The sequence below is a fragment of the Aspergillus vadensis genome (assembly GCF_003184925.1).
Source record: "Aspergillus vadensis CBS 113365 unplaced genomic scaffold BO88scaffold_1, whole genome shotgun sequence".
Taxonomy (NCBI): domain Eukaryota; kingdom Fungi; phylum Ascomycota; class Eurotiomycetes; order Eurotiales; family Aspergillaceae; genus Aspergillus; species Aspergillus vadensis.
In genome coordinates this window covers 3222663-3245298 of record NW_020292039.1, presented here as the reverse complement: position 1 = coordinate 3245298, position 22636 = coordinate 3222663, and the positions used below count along the sequence as shown (strand labels likewise).

The window sequence follows — 22636 nt, the reverse complement described above, 5'->3', positions numbered from 1 at the left end:
AATTTCAAGTTAAAGTGTCACGTCGCAATAATTGGACATCGTTCATGCTTCATAACATCAAACCAACTCAACGTGTAATCCTTGGTCTCGGACCGTGTCTTCCAGACGCACTGCGCAGTTCCTGCAGCTGCAGAAAACGGGCCCAATGAGGTCCGATGGCCTGTCGTGATAAGCCAATCTAGCAGGCAGCTCTGCAATTCGGGGTCTAATGCCTCGCAGGCTGCAACGAAGCCAGGCCAGAGGATTGCTGTATCAGGAGTATCGGGCGGCGCAGTCTCACTATCCTCGATGCGGGTTTTGTCGTAGCGTTGCAGACACTCCAGACAGTTGCGGACAGTATCTTGGAGGATTACAGCGCTGATGTTGGGGACGCGACGGTAGTAGAACAAGATAAGGGCTTGATGCATGGCTTGAATCATGAAATGATTTGCTGTCAGTTTCTGGCTAATGGCAGTATCCTGACCGTTCTTCATCGCTGTTGAATTGATTGGATTCGATTCAGGAGACTGCTTCCATGAGAGAATGTACTGCTCGAGCATGCTGGCGCGCCGCTTTAACTCTCTTGTGGTACGCGCGTCCACGGTCGGGCCGCCGCGATGAAGTAGCTCTTGCTCGTTAGCCAGGCGAATAACCTGCGATAAAAGGTTCATGAGAGACTCCGGTATTCCGTAGATGTCTGGGAAGAGCGTGTCATTCCACTGCCCCATTACCTCAAGATGAATGTCATTGTGACCGATGATGTTGCCTTTTACTAGCGTGATGTCGAGCTCAGCACCTATGATGTCGTCGGCCACGCGGAAGCTCCGTAGAGAATTTGTTGATGGCTCGATTGAGAGTAAACTGGCGCTGGGACGATCGGGGCAAATGTCTAGTAAGGCACATCCACATGTGCTTTCGGCCATGATGCGCAGGAATGTATAGACGTGGTGCAAGGATCGAACCTTGAGGGACTTATGTGATTTAGGAAGGCCACGTATGCGGATAAGATATTCTGCATCAACTAGGAAAGCTTGGGCGCTAGTATTTTCGCCATCGAATACCTATTGTATGTGTGAGTTATATGAGATGCTATCAGCTGCCTGATAAGCACGTACCGAAAGCATGACCATGCTTAGAACAGCCATCAGTATCTCCTTGTATTTAGCCTGCTTAGATCCTACAACCTCCTGGTTCAGGGCTAATTCGAGATGTTGCTTGGCAGTTTCTTTAAAACGCTTCGCTGATAGGTGCAGGTCACCAGCAGAATGATCGCGTGTATACTTATGGAGGCAGCTGGCAGCAAGAAGCGAGTAGAACAGCGACAGCCTAGTGTGGCTTGTGGTATGGTGAATACTGAGATCCGCGAATGCGCTCATTGCACCTGGGAAATGGACTGTCTGCCAGGGGCAATACCGGCAGTTCCTCAAAGGAAATGAGAGCGAAATTACGTTCGCTTTGAAGTAACGCAGCAGGTCGGCAGCCTCAGGAGGTATGGTTTGGCGCTCTGGAGAAACGTCAAAGGGTGGAAAGACTGGTGCCAGAGACAAAGAGGGGGACTGGTATGTGACCTCGTCAGAATGCGGGTCTGTTAAAGGACGAAGGAGAGACTGAGCATCATTCGTCAAAGTATCAATATCCAGAAAGAGTTTCGGTATAATAACATCATATGAGCCACTGGGCACATTATGTAACCCACCAAGTATGGCAGTATCATCTGTGATAGCGGGCCAGAAGTCATCGCCATCCAACAGGTTGCGATCAAATTGGTCCAATTGCGGCTCAGCTTGGTTATTATCTGCAAACCCGTTGGTCGACAACACCAGAATACCAAAAGGGCCTCGGAAGGAATCTCCTTCTATGCGTACGCCGCTTTCGTATTCATTTTCCAGCTGTGCCAAGGCAGCGCTTGCGGACTGCTTTCCAAGACTTTCTGTTATCGATTGTGTCATCCTCAGCTGGTTGGACTCTGCGACGGTAGTTAGCAAGCAAGCTTCTTTTTTCGTTGTATGAGCCTGGAAGGTGATCTACTGGAAAATAGGGGCCGACGAAATACTCGGTCTCCATCATGACTCGCCCAGACTAGCTGACGCTCGTAGCCGAGACATGCCAGGCCTTGTTGTTGGCAGTTATCGCAAACAGGGCTCGCTTCGTCACACTTCACATGGCGATGGCGGCAGGTTCCGCAGCCTGTTAGTGTGCGACTCCGTGAAAGCATGCTGCATAGTATTCCGCATTCACAACTATACTACACCCAACGTGTTGGGTTTCTCTCCAGTATCTGAAACATACGAAAACCGAGTGGGGGTGAAAGTTCTGTATAGTATGGAAAATACTGATACTTGTGAGGTCCTAGGTTAGGCAAAACTGATACCCAGATACTGAGCAGTGTGGAATGAGACTAGTTTAACTGAGATCGGCGCTTTCAGTTGTATGACTGAAGCGATGGAAATGCTGCTGGATGATGGTCTGGGCGGAGGTTCCAGTCATTGAGATGGAGCAGGAATAACATAAGGCCGAACTCCCGTCCTCTAAAGTCGTTAAGACTTACTCCGTACAGCCTACAGCTTACAGCTCAACGCCATCTGTTTGTCTGCCTATTACTCCGTACCACTCTTCAGATGGTACGCATATTCCCGACTTTATCAGAATACTGATCAAGCTGGCACACCGTCTGCATTCACATAACGTTTAGAATCAATCTGTTTGCTGCCACCATCACTGCACATTAATCTGCCGTTACAACAAGACTTTTCACCACTGCTGAGAGGCCCCATTCCAAGAATCAAAAGACTACGCTAATGAGGCCACATAAGTTGCAAGAATACACCCGCAATAAGCTTGGCAGTCATATCGCGTTAGGCTTGGTGACTCACAACTGCAAATGAACTCTTCCATATAACATAGTCTATGTATCTACTATCCTCAACCTTTATAGATACTAAGGGTTACTTCCGATATGTTAGCACACTATATGCAGGTACAAAGGGCCATCAAACAAATCGTAACTTTTCTCAATACATTATAGAATATCATTGACAATAATTTGTCTGTCTCTATGTCTCATCTGCCACTGACACACTTAATCGCAAACGTGTCAGCCTATGACCACTCGACCCACTTGATGAGCGTCTCTATTTCGCAAAGCTTCAATTGAATGACACTAGGTTCGCCCCATGACATGGTCCAGAGAGCTTAATACATGTTTGACAATAAGTTTATTTGATATTAAAGTTATTCAAACCACCGCCTGCAAATGTATTGTGGGTCTCACTATGTCAATCATGCCTGCAAAGAGACTAGTCTCCGCCATTCCTACCAGCCGTGCCTGAAGAAAACTCCCCGGTTCACCATGATGGCTTTGCAGATCAATGCTTATTGGCGTTGGGAAAGCAGTATACCATCGTTTCCGTTCACCCTAAAAAGTATGCTCGCCGAACAGGCTTCGCTGCCGCGTCAGCCCTACCATTTATCTGATCAGATATTACCGTGTGGCACCACATGCGTGAGCTTGTACCTGGCTCTTAGCCAATCATGACAGGTCCTTTCCTTCCTGCACCAATATAGCCTGCCAAACCGTAGGAAGTCCTGGGCGGGACTGCGAGATCACAGGAGCACGATGTGCTCCCTCACGGATATTGAAATCGAAAAAATCAAGGATAATCGGCCTCTATACTCGCCAATGCAACGTTAAGGTCATCTCGAGACAGGTATATAAACATCGGCTTGCTACAATATTTGACTTTATCACACAGACAGATCACACAGACTCACTCGCAGTCGATTCCTCTCATTTTCCTGCCACTCGTTTCCAACATTATGAAATCCACTCAGCTGGCAGGCAGCATCGCTGCCGCCGCGCTTGTTGCCGGCGCACAAGCGACGTCGCTTGCGGATGTCTGCACCGTCTCGCACGTGCAGTCCTCCCTTCCTCTGGATGCCTTCACTGGACTAGAGATCAAGACCAGCTCGGTGACCGCGAGCCCCGTCTACAACGTCTCCGTGAGCGACCAGACTTTCTACCCGGATGGCAACTTCGACTATTGCAACGTGACCTTCGCCTACTCGCACGCCGGCCGTGACGACTCGATTCTGCTCGGCATCTGGCTGCCCGCCCCTGACGCCTACCAAAACCGGTGGCTGTCCACGGGCGGCGGTGGCTTCGCCATCAACTTGGAGGGGGACTTGATGCCTGCTGGTCTCCTCTACGGTGCTGCCGCCGGTATCACAGATGGAGGGTTCGGGGCCTTCACGACCGACCTGGACGCTGTATTCCCCAGTGCTAACGGCACGATCAACTGGGATGCGATCTACAACTTCGGCTACCAGTCACACTATGAGCTCAGCGTTATCGGTAAGGCGTTCACCAAAAATTTCTTCAACACCACCGCGAGCAGCAGCAAGCTCTACTCCTACTACATGGGCTGCTCCGAGGGCGGCCGCGAGGGCTGGAGCCAGGTGCAACGGTTCCCCGAGGAGTGGGATGGTGCTATTATCGGAGCGCCGGCGATCCGTTACGGTCAGCAGCAGGTCAACCACCTCTTCCCCAACGTGGTTGAACAGACTCTGGGCTACTATCCCCCGCCCTGTGAACTGGAGAAGATCATGAACCTGACGATAGCGGCTTGTGACGAGCTGGACGGCAGAAAGGACGGCGTCGTCGCGCGGACTGACCTCTGCCAGCTGCACTTTGACCTCAACTCCACCATCGGGGAGCCCTACTACTGCGCCGCCGAGACCACCAGCGAGAATCTGAAGAAGCGATCGGCCCACGCCAAGCGCCTGACTGTTTCCAACACCACCCCGGCCCAGAACGGCACGGTGAGTGCTAAGGGCGCCGAGGCCGCCGCCACGATGCTCAAGGGTCTCCACACTTTAGATGGCAAGCGGGCCTACATCTGGTTCCAGATCACCTCTGCCTTCAGTGACGCTGAGACTCAGTATAACAGCGACACCGACAGCTATGAGCTCGACATCGACGCACTCAGCGGCGAGTGGGTCGCCCGTTTCCTGGAACTGGTCGAAGCCGATAACCTCTCGAGCCTGGATAACGTTACCTACGACACCCTCCGCGACTGGATGGAGCTGGGCTGGCGCCGTTATGGTGATTCCCTGCAGACTACCTACCCTGACCTGAGCGCGTTTAAGGAGGCCGGTGGTAAGATCATTCACTACCACGGCGAGTCAGACCCCAGCATCCCGACTGGATCCTCCGTTCATTACCACGAGTCCGTCCGAAAGGTCATGTACCCGGAGCTTAGCTACAACCAGAGCACAGACGCCATGGCTAGCTTCTACCGCCTGTACCTGGTTCCTGGTGCCAGCCACTGCGCGACCAACGCCTATGAGCCGGGACCTTGGCCTCAGGATAACATGGCAGTGATGATTGACTGGGTTGAGAATGGAGTGGTGCCCGTTACCTTGAACGCGACTTACCTCTCGGGCGAGGAGAAGGGCAGCAACGCCCAGATCTGCGCCTGGCCCCTCCGTCCCCTGTGGAAGAACAATGGCACGGTCATGGAATGTGTGTACGACCAGGCCTCGATTGACACCTGGCAGTATGACTTTAACGCATACAGTCTGCCTCTTTACTAGACGGACCAGTTACCAGTCGAATTGCTCCGCACTTTGATATGCCATCATGGGATGCAGTAGAATCAAAGTTCTCTGTTCGGAACAGTCGGCCAAAAGAAGGGGAAGCAACGGCAAGCGAGTTGACAGAACCGTGAGACCTGTCGTTGTATTTATCATTCAATTCTGTACTTATCTGTATTTGAATACTAATTTGAAATTTCCTGGTCGAATTCGGCAAGCCACTCTCCAGTGTTTCTCAAGTGTATCAGAAGTGAATTTTCGAGCAATTGGGGAATGCGGGAGGGCACGCAACCTTCTGTTGTATATTTTTGTCTTTTTATTGCTATCGGTTATGAGATACTCGGACTGCCAAATAAGCTTTTATTGGCGTCGTTCCAGTCAGTGGGGGGAAGATTATGCATTTGTAAAATATCAAGAAACAGGCACATAAGAAGCAGCAGATAAGCCAGCGCACTCATTATCGTAAATAATCTCCATAAATTCATAAACTATGCATTCACTTGGCCCGATCAAATGACATAACCACATCCCTTTCCTTGAAGTACCCTCTGCGGCGCACAAACTCCGAGATCTTCGCAACAGATGTCCCATTCTTCCGCAACTTCCAAACCTCCTGGGCCTTCAGACACTCTCTAAAATGCCCTATAAACCCCTCATGCGAATAAACCCTATCACGCAAAACCAAGCCATCAGCCCCAAAATGCATTCCCTTTGTCAGACCCTCTTCCAGAGAAACCTGGCACCCAGTGCAGCAAACACCGTGCTCGATGCGCCCACTAGCCCGATCAAGATAAGGTAAGGTAGTCGTCGCCATGAACGGCAGATTGGCATACGATCTCGCAGCAGTCCAAGTAGCTTCTTCGTCACTAGTAGGCCTAGACCCAACTACCCGGACAAGATCGTCCATAGTCACTAGTTGTCTCCTTCCCTTGCTCGACACCTCCTGCATTGAGTAGATCCCCGGGATGGTCCGAAGAATCGAAAGTGAGTTGAGTAAACGATATGTCTTCGAAGCTGTCTTACACTTCGACGAAATATACCATCTCGCATCGGCGTAAGGCACGAGCCGGGGCAGACGATCCTTCTGGACACATGAAAAGCAGCAGCGGAGGAGGGTTGGGAGGAAGAGGAAGCCACCGAATGAGCTGTTGCAGAGGAGACAATCGCGCGTACAGAGCGCAGTGAACAGCTCGGTAAGGGTGAATTGGCTTGCTGCTTTAGTCCTCAAAAGTGCGCAGAGGGCGTCGAGTGCGTGCGTTGTTGTCTCCCGGTAGAAGCGACTGGTGCTGACGATTTGTTGGGCGCGGCGGCTGACTTGGCGGAATCGGAAAAGGGTTTCGATGTCAAGGTAGAGGCAGATTTCATGAATGAGTTCTAGGTGTAGGTGTTCGAGCCGACCTAGGCTAGTGGAGGGCGCTTTGAAGGGCTGGGTTATTGTGCTGCGGACGGATTTCTGGGCGCGACGGTTTATGTGGATGACTGCTAGGTCAAAGTCGCGGCGGTGGTAGGAAATGAGCTCGATGATCTCATCTTCTGGGATGGCTTCGGGTTGAGAAGGGGGGATTTGTACTCTTTTGGGGTTCATGTTCTTCCTTTCTGTTGGGGATGTAGCAGAGTCTGGGTTCTTGAGGAGGAAGAGAAGGAGGAAGCTGAAGAAGATAGAGTAAAGAAGAGGAAAGTCTTACGACACGTGGTCCAGTTCAGCTGGATGCTCAATTGAAGTGCATTCCATTAATAGCACGTAAACGATGTTTGACTTATCATGGAGGTGATGGTGAGGTGAATATGAATGCTATCCTCCCCTATAGTACCTCCAGCACATTCATGTACAATGCTTAGATCAGGAAAGGCCACAATGAGCAGCATATAAACGTTCCTATAGCTCTTTCCTAATTTTCAGAATAGACTAAAAGCCTTGCACTATGCATAGCCCTGGGACTCCCCAAACCTTCCGAATTATCCAATGTTAACGGACCAACCAAAACCAAGTAGATAGATGTTCCTAGAACATACTTGAAGTCAGCGCATATCATGATATGCAAGACATACATCCGAAGAAGCCATATACATACCATTTCTCATTATTCAGTAGCCATAATCTCGTCGCTTTCCTGCACTTCCTTGTTCTCAACGTAGGTCGTCGGCGCACCGGGAGGTACGAGGTGGCGCCGGCAATAATTTGGCGAGGTTTTCCCCAACGCCTTCCTGGAGGGGCTGCACCTGACATTCGTTCCCTGGCGTTCCTTACACTGAATAAAGTCCATCTCCTTCTGACAGCCGCAGGAGAACGCAATTTGCAGATTGGTGCACATGTTTATATGCGGGTTCTGACAGTGTGAAAAATTTGTCAGTCAAGGTGCGATGTCGACGAGACGTAAGGATTGAGCGGTAGTTAAGTTGCGTGTAGGTGTTTGAGTGAGCTTGGGGGCGTCGAGTAGTTGTGTGTTCGTTGGTAGAAAGTAGTGCTTGGTTAGGTAGTGATTGGTGGATAGTCGCTGTAGATGAGAAGGTATCGTATGAGAGAGGTAGGAGGCAGAGTACTTAATGTTAAGGAAGAAGAGACACAGAAGCTACGAGAAGGATATATGTAGGTGGAGGAGAGGGAAAAGTAAAAAGACAGAGGTCCAGCTCAAATAGCTCTGGCGTCTGTATCAGTTTGGAATGAACCGTGAGTCTCGTGTGAGGAATGTCTGCTGTTTGAAAATTGGGATAGAAGAATACAACCTGATTAAGGGGATTTCATTCAATCAGCGCCAAGTCGACGTATATTTGAACTCCGAGTTGCTTTTCCTTCAGTACTGCCTTATATGCGAGAACCATGATCGAGATGCTATGCCTGTCCCTCGGCTGTGGAATCTGACCTTAAGGTGAGAGCGTTTCTCAGTAAATCAGTCTTCAACTCTAAGTTGCCTGAGAGTGGTTCAACTGAGGTGGTACGGCTGATTTGTTGATCCAGTAGGAATAAGGTCGAGTTTGTTTGCGTTCAGGTTTCTTTCGTAGACGCGTGCAGGTGCTGGTGACTCGTATCCCCAGAGCAATACGATACCCCGAAGCTCTCTCGCATATAGTAGAACGTAGCCTAAAGGTTGCGAGGCACACTGATTTAATAGTGGATATATTGTGGTGAGGAAATCAGTACAACGAAAGAAACAAGAATAATTGATGAAACATGAACCGTAGGAGTAGTGTCTTCAGTTGTGGAGTGTGTCAGTAAGTGATCAATAATGTCACTGTGGTATAAATCTATAGAGCTTGAAAGAGCCTGCGTAGCAAATCTTTGAGATGGTTGATTGGAGTCGCTATAATCCAAGGCAGACTTGCGGGTATTCCATTAATTGAATGGAATTTTGCCGGGAATGACAAGGACTGTAGTAATCGGTTAGCTAGGAGATATTAGGGCACCCTTCCCGACAATGAATGCTACCGACGGCATATACATCGGGGCCAGTAGTAGTGTTTGGATATTAGAGCTATGACTACTAAAGGCAAAGTTGAAGGAGACATGAGCATACAACGTTCTTGATCCGACTCATTCGTACAATATCAAAGTCGCGTGATAATATGAAGAAGCCTCTCCCCTCGCAGTCGGCCCCCTTCATATAGCCTCTGACCTAGACCTTCAGACTGGCCCAATTACCATCCGCTCGGTTTTGATTTTTACGAGTTCAATTAGGACATTGATCATTAACTGGCGCTAATCATATCGTTTGCCTGACAAGTAGACTCGTTCTACAGCTCTTCACATTAGAACAGCAATCCGTTGGGTCTGCTAGCCTTCCTCCTTCCTTCTGAGCTTCAATTACCAATACTCCCATCCCAATCAACCCAGTCAAACGTGTTCAGCAGCTCTAAATGCGGGTATTGCGGGAGCTCATTATCCAGAAACGGTGCCACAGACTGCAGCTGCTCAACTACAGGCGGATCGGGATCCAATATCCGGTCCAGAGACCGACTCAGGATCCTCCGTATGGAACATACCATGCTCTTGCAGGAAGCCTCGGTCTCGATCCAGTCCAGGCATACTACCAGTAGGCTAAGGTTCTGGATAATTGGCGATCGAGGGAGGCGTATTTGATAGCTTTGCGGATGTGTCGCTTGTCGCAGGAGCTCCAGACAGAGGATGCCGCTTGCTGGAATTGCGTAGGACATGGTCTTGTAGTTGTTTTAGAGACATAAATAAATGGAAATGAATGTTTCGAGTTGTATCCTAGATACAGGGAATTCGATTACGTACCAGCCATTCAAAGTCAGCGTACAGACCAACAAATCGGTCTTTCTTCCTCCAGAAGATCAAGGTCAAGTCCAGCAGTTCATGACTCACTTCGACAAGGTCTTGCCCGGTGACGATATTGTGTCGCTTCAACAGCCGTTCCAGAAGAAATAGGTTCAGGAGAAATTCCAAACGCGTGAGGATTTGTGCATAGAGGACATATCCGGGAACATTGGTGTTGGAGAGCTCAGATTTCGAAAACTGAATCACCGATGGAAGTTGCATGTATGTATCATGGGACCGTTGCTTTAGATCTCTGGTACTAATGTTAGAAGATATGTGTGTGGCTTGGAGTAACGCACATGGCCCTATTGACGGATCCATCAGCCAGATTATCCATTGAACTTTCTAAAACCTCCAAGACCTCATGTCGGATACGGGCGAAGCTCGTACGCGATCGTAAAATTGTTGTAGAGTAGATTTGGTTGTCTTGATTCCATCCGCGGGAGTTCAACTGCGCAGCGGCAGACAAAAGATCGCTAGATAGTAGGGCATCATCACTCAGATCTAGTGGCAGTCTGGTAGATGAATATGCCTGACTCAAGAGAGGGGGTCGCCCAGTGAAAGTCGAAATGACCTTATCAATGTTGAAAACAGCGGCATAGAGCCTCCTTTTCAGTTCGTATGGGAGACTCACAGTTTCTGCCTCTGTTGCAAGCTCGCGATGAAGTCCGAGAGAAGTGGTCACGGCGACTAGCTCGCCATGCTGTGTCCAGTGGGAGAAGCCTTACTTTAGTTAGACAAGAGGCATCTTTGATCTATAGTGCCACCTACTCTTGTCCCCGCTCAGAATGCCCTCCAGAATATTATGCTTGTACAACAGATACACAAAAAGAAGGTTGATGGAGCCAAGCTGTTTGCATATATCAATGCATAGCGCTGCACAGCGTTTGAAGTGCGTCATCAATTGTTTTGCGTTCGTAACAGATGAATGTGCCTGACAATATTCGGCGACCGCTTGACTCTCCGACGACGACGAGATTGCCCCGCAAGCCCAGTAGGTATACAAAATGCCAAGAGTTTCCCATCGCATCTGTGCGCCTGTAAAGGAGGCCAGCCAAGCCTGCGGATCCTGTTTATCTTGTAGCGGTGTTCTGCTATTTCGGGTGACAATCGCAGCAGTTCCCAGCATATCTTCTTCCGACCGTCGTCGTAGCGCCGGCCGGAAAGCATTCCACATTCTGTCTGATGAGTGATGCCCTGCCAGTCGGACCCAGCCATCATTTGGATTGATGTGGCTTGAGAAGAGCATGGAGCAGTTGCGCTCCTCCGGTACATGGCTCAGTATACGAGCGCCGAGCTGCACAAGTGGTGTGTCAACTTGGGGATCTGGAGCCAAGTCTCGTCGTATTCCTGAAGTTTTGTTGGCATTGTTGGCGTCCTCCAACTCGAAGCAATCTCCATGTTCCACAAATACCGAAGTGAAGCTCGTTGGTCCCAGGTATTCGTTCGAGCTTTCGATAAGGGGCGTGCTCCGATCCGCATCCCCGTGGCTCTCTGCGGATGTTGCATGCACCTCAGGATAGGAGACACTTGATCCTACAAGTAATTGCGGAGTTTCTTCCGAGATCGTGCTTCTCGTGCTATCTGACTGCGATAGGTAAATGCATTCGAGTGAATGCTTCTGGCATCGTTGACATGTCGGCTGATTGTGGTCACAAGCTAGTTTCCGTCTGCGACAGGCCTCACAGGCAGCCCTGCGACCGTTGCGCCGCCGCAGAGAAGGCATAGCACCGAAGGTTACCAGATAGCACTGTCACAAGTCGAAGAACTTCCACGGCGTCGGTGGTAGATAATGCTAGTCGTTAGTGCCGGAAAGCCACTCGGCGTTCGGGATGACCGTTATCATTCCCGATTGGCTCTGCCCCGATAAGCCGCTCAATAAGCCCTCAAGATCCTGGTGATCAAAGAGCTCATTAGGTGGTGCTTCATTCGTCTCTGGGTTCCTTTTAATTATTTCGCACAGCCGAAAGCCGATTCCGATATCCGTGCCTCACGGCCAAACAGCATATATTCCTGTATTGGAGTCGTCACCGACATGCCAGTCCAAAATCCCAAACGAGCTATTCAGAAAAATGGCAAGATCGAAACTCCAGGTACATATACATGGCAATTCAGGTGATGCATTATGCGTGTTTTCCAATGGGGACATGCTCTCAGGCGAGATCAGTATTCATGTGGAAAACAATAACCACTACTCCGATCTGGTGGTTATGCTTGAAGGTAAAGTGATTAGTTCGCCTATCCCGGAGAAACTACTGAGGTTTTGTTCTATTCAGGTGTGACCACAGTATCCATGCAGCATGAACTGGGAGTCAAACTTCAAAGCGCCCAGACTTTTCTGCGTCTCAGCCAGAAGACGCAAGTCGATTCTCCTGGGAATTTCCCATTTGCATTCGTCATCCCATCCGCTCTGCCCACTGAATCATGCAGCCATGCCGTGTCCGATCCACTCGTGCGATATGCGCATACAGCGCTGCCTCCTTCTCTAGGGGTCAAAACTCCATGTGCCACAAGAAGCAAGAAAGACGACATCCTCACCCCAGATTCGGTACAGATTCGCTACTGTATCAAGGCAACCCTCCGAGCTTGTCAGCAATACCAGGAACCGGAGCTCAGCACTATTAGGGAGATCTATATCATTCCCACACCTTCGTCTGAGAGGCCACCCCCGGGCTTCACTCCTGCAACCAGTGACTCCGATAAGCCTTCTCGTCTGGCTCTGGAAACGCATGATTCCCCAATGAAGGCCCAAATCGTACGTAATATTTTCCGACGAAAGGAAGGCCGCCTCATCAGTGAGATCCAGCATGAGGGACCGCTTACCATGTACCTTCACCGACAACGATCTACAGAGGCTACTATTCCTCTCCGACTCCGGTACTATTCTGTCACGGGGATTTGTCCTCGGTTACATCAATTAACTATTTTCATACATGCATCGACACTTTTTGGTCTGTGCCCAAGCCCAGATATCTCTTATCAAACCCAAAGTCACCAATCGAGCGTTTACACGAAGACCCTGCAAATCGCCACCCAAGACATGTCCAGTATAAAATGGGAGGCTGTGCCATGCCCCACAGAAACGGATCCGCAAACTGAGATGACGTATGAGGCCCTTGTTCCGGTGTCTTTCAGTCTCTCCCCTGACACACCTTTTGTGCCCACCTTTCATTCGTGTATGGTGGGCCGGAGCTACGAGCTTGAGGTCCGGGTATACTATCAAGTCGGAAGGGAAACGATCTTTCCACGTCGAATTTCAACCATTGTGCCCTTGGTGATTACCATGAGCAACTGATAGAAGCTCTTCATTGAAATTTGTATGTTAGTGGTATGGATTGCTGGTATGTAATCCCGAGTATATAGATTAGGGAGGCCAGGAATCCGCAGGGAGAGGGAAGTCAATGACTATAGTTCTGTTGGTCCTCTAATATACTGAATTGTTGTTGGCTAGTATATTTGCTTTCATAATCATGTTTAGCCAGCTATATGGGATACTATAAATTGAACGAAGGCCAATGTTGCTACCTCTACTTCTCTCATGGGACTAGATTGAATATGAAGTTTAAAGAATAATCCTTCCAAAGTAGACATAGGATTCAACATTACTGGGGCACAATAATCCCCGTTAACTAGGTCTATCAGACATTCTTCGATATCCTTGCAAAGAGCAATAGCAGACCCGTAGCTACGATACTAAGCCCTGAGTACAGCTGTACCCCCAAATACGACCCCGTATTATCCAAAATAGCACCCGCAACAGGTGAACCACATAGAGACCCCAACCCACACAACACCGAGCACATACCAAGTCTCGTTCCCAAGGTGTCAAGGTTCGGAGTGAGGGAGGTCAAAGCCACAGCGGGAAGTGCAACAAAAGCCCCGGAGAAGAATCCATACAGGACTGCAAATGCAATCAAGCCACTCGAGTCCGTGATCGCAATTCAGCATAGTGATAAAAAGCCACTTATAACAGCACTGTCCAGGAGAATATTCAACGGGCCGAATCGCGGGGCTAGAAGACCTGGGATGATTCTCCCCGGAACGGACGCAGCATTGAGGATAGAGACAAGATAGAAAGCGAGGGGCTCGCCTACAGCATGCTTTTGGATGGCGTAAGCTTCGACGTAGAAGATAGGGTTGAAGAAGCCAATGTAACCGAAGAACATGGCCACACAGAATAAGGTGTATGGAATCTCTTTGAAGGCGGACAATTCGGTCAAGACGCGTCTGTGCTTGGGGATTTGGCGCACGCGCATGACGGACATGGAAAAGGCAGTCGTTGCGAGAGCTATGAATCCGAGGGTTCGCGTGGCCCATCCGAAGCCGATGCGAGGCTGGAGTTGACGGAAGATTATAGGATAGAGAACGCCTCCGAGGCTGCTTCCCGACGCGGCAAGGGCTATGGCAATTGGACGCCGCGAGGAGAAGTATTTTGGAATTATGGCCACAGACGGGATGTAGAGACATCCGTTTCCGAGTCCGATACAGAACGCTTGAGCGAGGAGGACTTGCCAGTATGAGGTGCAGAGACTGAGTGTCATGAATCCGACTACGATGAGGGCGGAGCCGGTGAGGATGAGAATGTAAAAGTACCCCGAGTCGTATAGGGGACCGGTAATGACTCCGATTAGAAGGAGGAGAAAAGCTTGGATTGCACCAATCCAGGAGATGTCTGAGCTGGACTGGTCCTTAAGCAGGCCGATTTCATAGTAGGTTTGGAAGGCACCGTATGTGTTCACGGTTCCCCTGTGGTTGCGGAGATAATTGTGAGTAAGGCATCATAAAGAGCTCTGGAACAGCATAGAAAATAATACCATGAGTTGAAGAAGAGGAAGAACGAGCCTGCCACCTGCAGCCAGGCTTGGAGACCACCATTCGGCGGCGTAGTATAGGCTGTGTTCTGCCCATTGATCTGCGAGCTGGCCGCTTTGGGGGATTCAAGCTTTTCCATGATAACGGTCGTTTGTTCCGACTATCAATTTTCAAATACAAAGGAAGAGATTGAGACTGCTCTGTATGGTATCTGGACCGCTTCAGTTGATTGCTTCATTGTTAATATATATCTGAGTATCGGCTCTCGGCTTCGGAGTCAAAACACCATTCGGAAACAAGCCCAGCTAAATAATTCCTGTCTACCCGTTCTGATTTGGCTGTTCACCTAAAACTAAGCGGATCTACCTCTTCTGAATCCTTCTCGGATGATGCTAAGCTAGTGTCCATGTCAGCTGCGTACTATGACAATCGCTCAATATATGACTTTCATAGGTGACTTTTTAGCCCATATCTGCTAGGAGTTCGGATACCACTCGAGGGTAGGGAAAAATCTCTTGACGGTATGGATAAGATCCGTTCCTTACGCTTGGTGCGAAAGATGTTACAATGGGATCCAAACAAGCGCAGCTCTGCTGAAGAGCTGCTAGAGGATGAGTGGATCTGAGAGCAGACAATGTAGAGAGGGCTAAACATTTAAGCGCTCGAATTCCTCAGGCAGAAAGTACGCCAAAAATCTGCGTCCGCCTCAGGAATCAGCATGTGCTAGCAGCCGAATCCGGTTAGCGTTCCCCCACTGATGCAATCACGCAAACAGCTTGTTGGAGCAGTGGAAGCTCTCGGAACGCTTCTTCTCTCCTCATCCCATCTCAATTGCTCCAAATCAAGCACAATGGCATCGATTCTCCCCCGTGTTGGCTTCCGCGCCTTGACTGCTCTGCCCAGAGCCACCCCTCTTGCCCGGGTGTCTTTCACGCAGCTCCCTCGCGTGCAGCCCCGCGTTCAGCCCCTCACTCGCCGCTTCCTCGCAACCATTCCTCAGGAACAGCCTCGTCTGCGTCTTGGATCGACCGGTAGGTCTACCAGTCCAACTACCTTGAACCTTCAGAATACATACTGACCGGCGTAGCCCCCAACTTCAAGGCCCTTACCACCCATGGCGAGATTGACTTTCACGAGTTCATCGGCAACAGCTGGGCCATCCTCTTCTCCCACCCGGCTGACTTCACCCCCGTCTGCACCACCGAGCTGGGTGCTTTCGCCAAGATGAAGGACGAGTTTGAGAAGAGAGGCGTCAAGATGATCGGTCTGGTGAGTGGTCTGGTAATAGAATTTCGGGTCTGCCGCTAACAGTCAATGAACCTCTAGAGCGCCAACGACCTCAGCTCCCACGACCAGTGGATTGATGACATCAACGAGGTTGCCAACACCAACGTTCAGTTCCCTATCATCGCCGATGCCGACCGCAAGGTCGCCTTCCTTTACGACATGGTTGACCAGCGCGACTTGGACAACATTGCCGAGAAGGGCATCCCTTTCACCATCCGCTCCGTCTTCATCATCGACCCCGAGAAGAAGATCCGTCTCACCATGTCGTACCCTGCCTCGACTGGCCGCAACTCGGCCGAGGTCCTGCGTGTCATCGACTCTCTGCAGACTGCTGACCGCAAGGGCATTGCCACTCCCATTGACTGGCAGGTGGGCGAGGATGTGATTGTGCCTCCTTCGGTGTCAACTGAGGATGCCAAGAAGAAGTTTGGCGAGGTGCGCGAGCTGAAGCCGTACCTGCGTTACACCAAGTACTAAGTGCTTGAGTGAAAAGAAAGATTGTAACAACAAAACATGTGCAACAAGATATATAAAAAGGGAATAATATTGTTTCTAGAACACCTCCGGAGTAAAAAAGGACGATAACGTAGCCAGTCAGGTGATAACTCCCCAGGGTCCAGTCCCTGAATAGCCCGCACTAGTCCCAATCCAGCCACACCCCAAAAAACGACCGTCTCCGCACTAGACCCAAAACAGCAAATCCAATACAAAAAGGGTTTCAAATCGGGCGAATTTCTGTTTATCGCCAGACGCGCCGCCGCCTCGAGCTGACATGTCCTTTTTTCTCTCATTCATTCATTCAATTGCTCCCGGTTCCTGGCGATCCCGTCTTGGTACCCCCCGGACTGCTCAGCTAATTAATTAGCCATACTCCGGAGATCGTATCCCATCTCACCCGATTTCCCGTACATTCCGTCCACTGTTCTTCAGGGGCACACCGTCAGCGTGGGACGGTGGCAGTTCTAGACTGTGACCGGCGGGGCAACCCAACATTCCACACTGTGTTCTCGCCCCGGCACACCCGGATCTGCCGATTGGATTTGATTAATTTACTTTATCTGACGCCCACATTCCTTTATTCCTTTACGCCTCTTATTCGTTCCGATAGAGTTCCCGGCTGCACTGCATGCCGAGCCACTCCCGCAGTCGGGACCGGTTGAGTCCCAGCAGCGAGCTGGACGATGCCGATCCCGTTTACTCTCCCTCGGTGTACCAGAGGGAGCATTATAATGCCAATGATTCGTTGTTTGACTCCGCAGAGGAAGACTACGCCCGTGCACCACGAAATGTGTATAGTTACGAGACCCATGATGAATACCACGATGATAATGATGATGATGACGACGACTTTGTCCATGAGAATGACCACGACCGCGAATATGATGATAAGTTTGGAGAGCCTTGGGTTCCGTTACGCGCTCAGGTCGAAGGTGATCAGTGGAGAGAGGGGTTTGAGACCGCCATTCCCAAGGAAGAGGATGTCACTCAAGCGAAAGAGTATCAGTACCAGATGAGCGGGGCGCTTGGCGATGATGGACCTCCTCCGTTGCCATCTGATTCTCTAGGTAAGGGAAAGGGGAAGAAGCGCTTGGACCGAGAGACGCGACGGCAGAGGAGAAAAGAGAGGCTTGCGGCTTTCTTCAAACATAAGAACGGGGGTGCATCGGCGGGATTGGTCAGTGGGGATGCCCTGGCAAAGCTGCTTGGGTCACAGGAGGGCGATGAGGATTGCTTGAGTCATCTGGGTAGTGAGCGTGCGGACTCGATGTCACAGAGAAATTTGGAAGGTGGCAGGCAAAGGAAACTTCCAGTTCTGAGTGAGGAGCCAATGATGCTACGGCCGTTTCCTGCAATAGCGCCGACGGGCCAGATGCAGGGTAGGGTGGTGTCTGGGGCGCAGTTGGAAGAGGGTGGTCCTGGTATGGAGATGCGACATCGTGGTGGAGGTGGGCCGCCTACAGAGGGGTTGCTCCAGAAAGAGGGTGATTGGGATGGCAGCACGAAGGGTTCTTCTGCTTCTACAAGGCCGTCGTTCTGGAAGCGATACCACAAAACTTTCATCTTCTTTGCAATATTAATAGTCATGGCAGCTATTGCGATCCCTGTGGGCATTATCGAGGCAAGAAGGCTTCATGGAACGAATGGAGGCGACAATTCTTCGAAGTCTAATCTGGACGGGATCAGTCGTGATAGTATTCCGGTATGTTTGAGCTCTATTTACCCCTTGGTGATACTGACCATATTAGGCTTATGCTAGAGGGACGTATCTCGATCCCTTTACATGGTACGATACCACTGATTTCAATGTGACCTTTACCAATGCCACCGTTGGTGGTCTGTCTATCATGGGTCTGAACTCGACGTGGAACGACTCGGCCCAAGCGAACGAAAACGTGCCACCTCTGGACGAGAAGTTTCCGTACGGGTCGCAACCTATTCGCGGTGTCAACCTTGGAGGCTGGTTGTCGATCGAGCCCTTCATTGTCCCTTCGCTTTTCGATACCTACACTTCAAGCGAAGGGATTATCGATGAGTGGACTCTATCCAAGAAACTTGGCGACTCGGCTGCCTCAGTCATCGAAAAGCACTATGCCACGTTTATCACCGAGCAAGACTTTGCTGACATCAGAGACGCTGGTCTCGATCATGTTCGGATCCAGTTCTCATACTGGGCCATCAAGACATACGATGGCGATCCGTATGTCCCAAAGATCGCATGGCGGTACCTCCTCAGAGCCATTGAATACTGCCGCAAATACGGCCTGCGAGTCAACCTCGATCCCCACGGAATCCCAGGGAGCCAGAACGGCTGGAACCACAGCGGTCGACAGGGCACGATCGGCTGGCTGAATGGAACTGACGGAGAACTCAACCGACAGCGATCTCTCGAGATGCATGACCAGCTCTCGCAGTTCTTCGCACAGGACCGATACAAGAATGTCGTGACGATTTACGGCCTCGTAAATGAACCGTTAATGCTTTCCCTGCCTGTCGAAAAGGTCCTCAACTGGACAGTAGAAGCCACCAACCTGGTGCAGAAGAACGGTATTAAAGCTTGGGTCACCGCCCATGACGGCTTCCTCAACCTTGCGAAATGGGATAAGATGCTCAAAACTCGACCAAACAACATGATGCTTGATACCCACCAATACACCGTCTTCAACACGGGCGAGATTGTCCTCAACCACACCAGAAGAGTGGAGCTCATCTGCGAAAGCTGGTACTCAATGATCCAGCAAATCAATATTACCAGCACGGGGTTCGTATCCATCCCCACTCCTCCCCACTATCACAAGTTACTGACCTTATCTAGATGGGGCCCAACCATATGCGGTGAATGGTCCCAAGCCGACACCGACTGTGCTCAATACGTTAACAATGTCGGCCGCGGTACTCGTTGGGAAGGTACCTTCTCTCTTACCGACTCGACTCAGTACTGTCCCACAGCGAGCGAGGGAACCTGCAGCTGCACGCAAGCAAACGCTGTCCCCGGCGTCTACTCGGAAGGATACAAGACGTTCCTTCAGACCTACGCCGAAGCACAGATGTCGGCTTTTGAAACCGCCATGGGGTGGTTCTACTGGACCTGGGCAACGGAGTCTGCAGCACAGTGGAGCTATCGGACGGCGTGGAAGAACGGCTACATGCCGAAGAAGGCCTATAGCCCGGCCTTTAAGTGCGGGGATGCCATCCCTAGTTTTGGCAATCTGCCGGAGTATTATTGAGATTTCTCTGTCGTCTCATGTTGGGCTTTTGGCGTCGGTCTTCATGTGTTATGAACTTTTTGAGCGTTTGTCATTGCATATAAGTTTTCTTTCTCTGGATGATAAATTCTTTATTCCTAAATAAGTTCGTTCAAGTACTGTGAACCGACCTGTTATATCTATACTGAATGCCAAGAATGGCCCTTCCAAAAAGTGACGGATAGGCCCGACCGTAGCTCAGATTCCTTCATTTAGCGAATGCGGGGATTTAATATAGGATGCGGGGATGGCCCCGACCGATTCCAGACTAGCCCGCGCTCACCTCTACAAGGCAACTCTTTCCGTGTTTCCTCATCCGCTTTCTCACGCTCTCAATGGCACCAGGACCCCCATGACCCCATCACGCAAACCACGACATCGTCTGATCGCTGGCTGGTAATTACCCAACTACCTATCACCATTCCTAAAATTATGTCACGCTAACTCATCCCTTCAGTCAAAGATGTCGGAGTAAGTTCCTAGACCGCCCCTTTGACTTCCACCGAAGGCGATGGTGGAGATTCGTATATGGACTAATTCTTCTCTTGTTTAGTCCGTCATCTGAAGTGTCCGTACTCCCCACAAATAGGTCTACTGTCTTGAACTGACACGTCTATCCTACAGGCGACACCAATTCTCCAACTTGCAGCCATTGCCTCCGGGCAGGTATAGACTGCGACAGAGGAGTAAACGTGCGCTTCCGGAACGGACTAGACATCTTCGGTGACGATGATACTCTATTCCCGGAAAGGGATTTGTGGCCATACTTGATGGGTCCACGTTAGTGATCCTTTTGTCTCTTTGGCGGTTGGTGGTGTCAAGCTGACCTTCTAACTTCCGAAGTGAGGTTCGTTGACGAAACGATCATCATCAAACAATTGTATGAGGTTGAAAAACCAGAGCATGATGGCTCAACAGAGCAGTCTCGTGGGGTCAATGATGCCCCTATAACTCCAGTCGGTGCTGTGGAGTACCATGGCCTCGAGCAGTATACGTCGCCATTGACAGATGATACCACTCCGACGCAGACCTTGTGCCATGATGGTCGTCCATCTGAGTTGGGTCTGTTTATAGGAAACGCTCTTCAGCATTTTGACAGAGATACTGGGAAGGACTTACAGACTGGTAATTTGGTACGGGAACAGAGGCTCTCATTCAATGGGAGAGAGGCGAAATTGATGCGGAACTATGTTGAGAATATGGCATTGTGGGTATGATTCAATGATTGGTATTTCAAGTTTCTGTTCTTGTCGCTGACCCCTCAAAGGCAGATATAACCGACCCTCATCGACATTTCGAGATAGAGGTACCTGTGAGAGCAATGCAGGATCCCGTTCTGCGATATGCGATCTTCGCTTTCTCATCTCGTCATGTCGAGCGACAAAGGAAGGGAAACGAAGCGGAGGCGCTGCAATACCATAATCACTGTCTGCAGCTGCTAATCCCTACATTGTCTGGGACTGGGGGCGATCTGACTGATGTTGTTCTTGCTACTGTTGCTATCCTTCGCCAACACGAGGAAATGGAGTGTATGTGATGTTACTCTGCAACAGAAGCATCCATGGCGCTGACTTAAATATAGATGACGACAATCAGTTCCATCTGACAGGAGCAACGCGCATCATGAATACTGTCTCGTCTTTTGGATCCTCCGGGGGATTGGGTGAAGCGGCAGCCTGGCTCTGTCTCCGTGAGGACATTCATGTATCGCTGATCTCGCAGAAGCCCCTACGAACGAATCTGGAAAGTTTCCACCATTCCGATATCTTTCTAAGAAACGATGATTTTGCGTGGGCAGCTCGGATGGTCTTTCTATTAGCCAAAGTCCTCAAATGTGCTTTCAATCAGATGTCCTCGCCAGAATACACTGCGCTACAGAGCATTGCGCAGGAAATTGAAGACTGGAATGCCAGAAAGCCGCCGTCCTTCCAACCCCTGCGTGAACTTCCTCGTGGAAAGGATGTCTCGTGTCGGTTCCCAGAGATGTGGATGTTGCTACCGGTGCATGGTGAGTATTCCGACATCTGCCCGATTGCGACTAACAATTTTCCAACTTAGTGATCGGGACTCAGTACTACCATATCGCTAAGATAGTCCTTGCCTTTGCTTGTTGCCCAAGTCCTCCGCTTGCTTACGAGAGTTTCAGAAATTCGCGAAACATCGAGGTACGTTGGTGTCCTTCTAATATGATCCTTCCTCCTGACTGTACTCAGAAAACGATACGCTATCACCTATTCATGGTGCTGGGATTGGCCAAGTCAAATCCCAAAGCGGAGAATACGCTTTTCACCGCACGGCATAGCCTAGTAGCGTGTAAGTGACATGGCAGCCGAGTCATGTGGCATGGACTAAGCGCAAACTTTTCTGCTACTCGACTAACATTGGCACTAGGGGGCTGGGTCATTCGGCACAAGACGGACCAGCAGGCTGCAGAAATCCTCCTCAGAGAGATGTGGACGAGAACGGGGTGGGATGTGACGGCATCGATCCAGTCCTTACGAGACCAATGGGCCGACGAAGAGACGGACAGTTGAACTAACCCGAACTTATACCGAGATCTAGGCGTTGTAACACCAAAGAGTGACAGGTGTATCATTCGGCAAAATGGGGCACTATGCGCTGTGCCACCCATCTCGGGATAGGTCGACTCCAACAGCCCCAGCACGTCACCAGCTATTGCCCTCGTGCTGAGCCCAATCAACTGTGGATCTCGACCAGGCAGCAGTCGCCCGCATTGCCCCTGTGATGAGTCTAGCCACGCTGGGAGGCCTGCCAGGGTAATCAATGCAGAAACGTTAGCAGTGCATCTCTGTGCTGGACTCTCGCTTTCTCTATCAGCTCTTATTCGTCCGGGCATATGCACCGGTGGACTAGCAGCATCTGCTCAAGTGGCTAAAAGCTTAAAAGGACGATATGACCACCGGGATATTGTGACGCGTGCCGATTGGCA

The 22636-nt window shown here is 50.3% G+C and overlaps 9 protein-coding genes across 9 annotated transcripts; 5 read left to right on the top strand and 4 right to left on the bottom strand.

Annotated features, from left to right (window-relative positions):
* Positions 1-17: 17 nt before the first annotated feature.
* On the bottom strand, positions 18-2194 carry BO88DRAFT_448920 (Zn(II)2Cys6 transcription factor; the record flags this gene model as incomplete). The annotated part of the gene is made up of 3 exons (XM_025710455.1): positions 18-1040; positions 1095-1945; positions 2008-2194. The coding sequence occupies 3 exons, from the start codon at positions 2192-2194 to the stop codon at positions 18-20; spliced, it is 2061 nt and encodes a 686-aa protein (XP_025568945.1).
* Positions 2195-3795: 1601 nt separating this feature from the next.
* Positions 3796-5670, top strand: BO88DRAFT_461203 (tannase and feruloyl esterase; the record flags this gene model as incomplete). Its single annotated transcript, XM_025711139.1, has 1 exon — positions 3796-5670. The coding sequence occupies one exon, from the start codon at positions 3796-3798 to the stop codon at positions 5569-5571; it is 1776 nt and encodes a 591-aa protein (XP_025568944.1). The 3' UTR covers positions 5572-5670.
* A 397-nt stretch (positions 5671-6067) lies between these two features.
* BO88DRAFT_328596 (F-box protein) lies at positions 6068-7883 on the bottom strand (the record flags this gene model as incomplete). Its single annotated transcript, XM_025702564.1, has 2 exons — positions 6068-7053; positions 7820-7883. 2 exons carry the CDS (start codon positions 7881-7883, stop codon positions 6068-6070), a joined length of 1050 nt encoding a protein of 349 aa, XP_025568943.1.
* Positions 7884-9329: 1446 nt separating this feature from the next.
* On the bottom strand, positions 9330-11580 carry BO88DRAFT_431568 (transcription factor). Its single transcript, XM_025709302.1, has 4 exons — positions 10616-11580; positions 10144-10567; positions 9806-10103; positions 9330-9723 (listed from the first exon to the last, which is right to left on the bottom strand). Exons 1-4 carry the CDS (start codon positions 11568-11570, stop codon positions 9367-9369), a joined length of 2034 nt encoding a protein of 677 aa, XP_025568942.1. The 5' UTR covers positions 11571-11580; the 3' UTR covers positions 9330-9366.
* A 336-nt stretch (positions 11581-11916) lies between these two features.
* On the top strand, positions 11917-13139 carry BO88DRAFT_329027 (uncharacterized protein; the record flags this gene model as incomplete). Its single annotated transcript, XM_025702584.1, has 2 exons — positions 11917-12064; positions 12121-13139. The coding sequence occupies 2 exons, from the start codon at positions 11917-11919 to the stop codon at positions 13137-13139; spliced, it is 1167 nt and encodes a 388-aa protein (XP_025568941.1).
* Positions 13140-13482: 343 nt separating this feature from the next.
* BO88DRAFT_421450 (putative MFS monocarboxylate transporter) lies at positions 13483-14795 on the bottom strand (the record flags this gene model as incomplete). The annotated part of the gene is made up of 3 exons (XM_025708514.1): positions 13483-13745; positions 13809-14590; positions 14659-14795. 3 exons carry the CDS (start codon positions 14793-14795, stop codon positions 13483-13485), a joined length of 1182 nt encoding a protein of 393 aa, XP_025568940.1.
* Positions 14796-15484: 689 nt separating this feature from the next.
* Positions 15485-16420, top strand: BO88DRAFT_484068 (peroxiredoxin; the record flags this gene model as incomplete). Its single annotated transcript, XM_025712265.1, has 3 exons — positions 15485-15687; positions 15744-15925; positions 15983-16420. Exons 1-3 carry the CDS (start codon positions 15507-15509, stop codon positions 16418-16420), a joined length of 801 nt encoding a protein of 266 aa, XP_025568939.1. The 5' UTR covers positions 15485-15506.
* Positions 16421-17069: 649 nt separating this feature from the next.
* exg2 (putative exo-beta-1,3-glucanase) lies at positions 17070-19668 on the top strand (the record flags this gene model as incomplete). The annotated part of the gene is made up of 2 exons (XM_025708004.1): positions 17070-18143; positions 18190-19668. The coding sequence occupies 2 exons, from the start codon at positions 17070-17072 to the stop codon at positions 19666-19668; spliced, it is 2553 nt and encodes an 850-aa protein (XP_025568938.1).
* A 481-nt stretch (positions 19669-20149) lies between these two features.
* Positions 20150-22220, top strand: BO88DRAFT_410446 (uncharacterized protein; the record flags this gene model as incomplete). The annotated part of the gene is made up of 8 exons (XM_025708003.1): positions 20150-20157; positions 20336-20466; positions 20530-20897; positions 20954-21215; positions 21269-21694; positions 21745-21851; positions 21900-21999; positions 22078-22220. The coding sequence occupies 8 exons, from the start codon at positions 20150-20152 to the stop codon at positions 22218-22220; spliced, it is 1545 nt and encodes a 514-aa protein (XP_025568937.1).
* Positions 22221-22636: the final 416 nt, after the last annotated feature.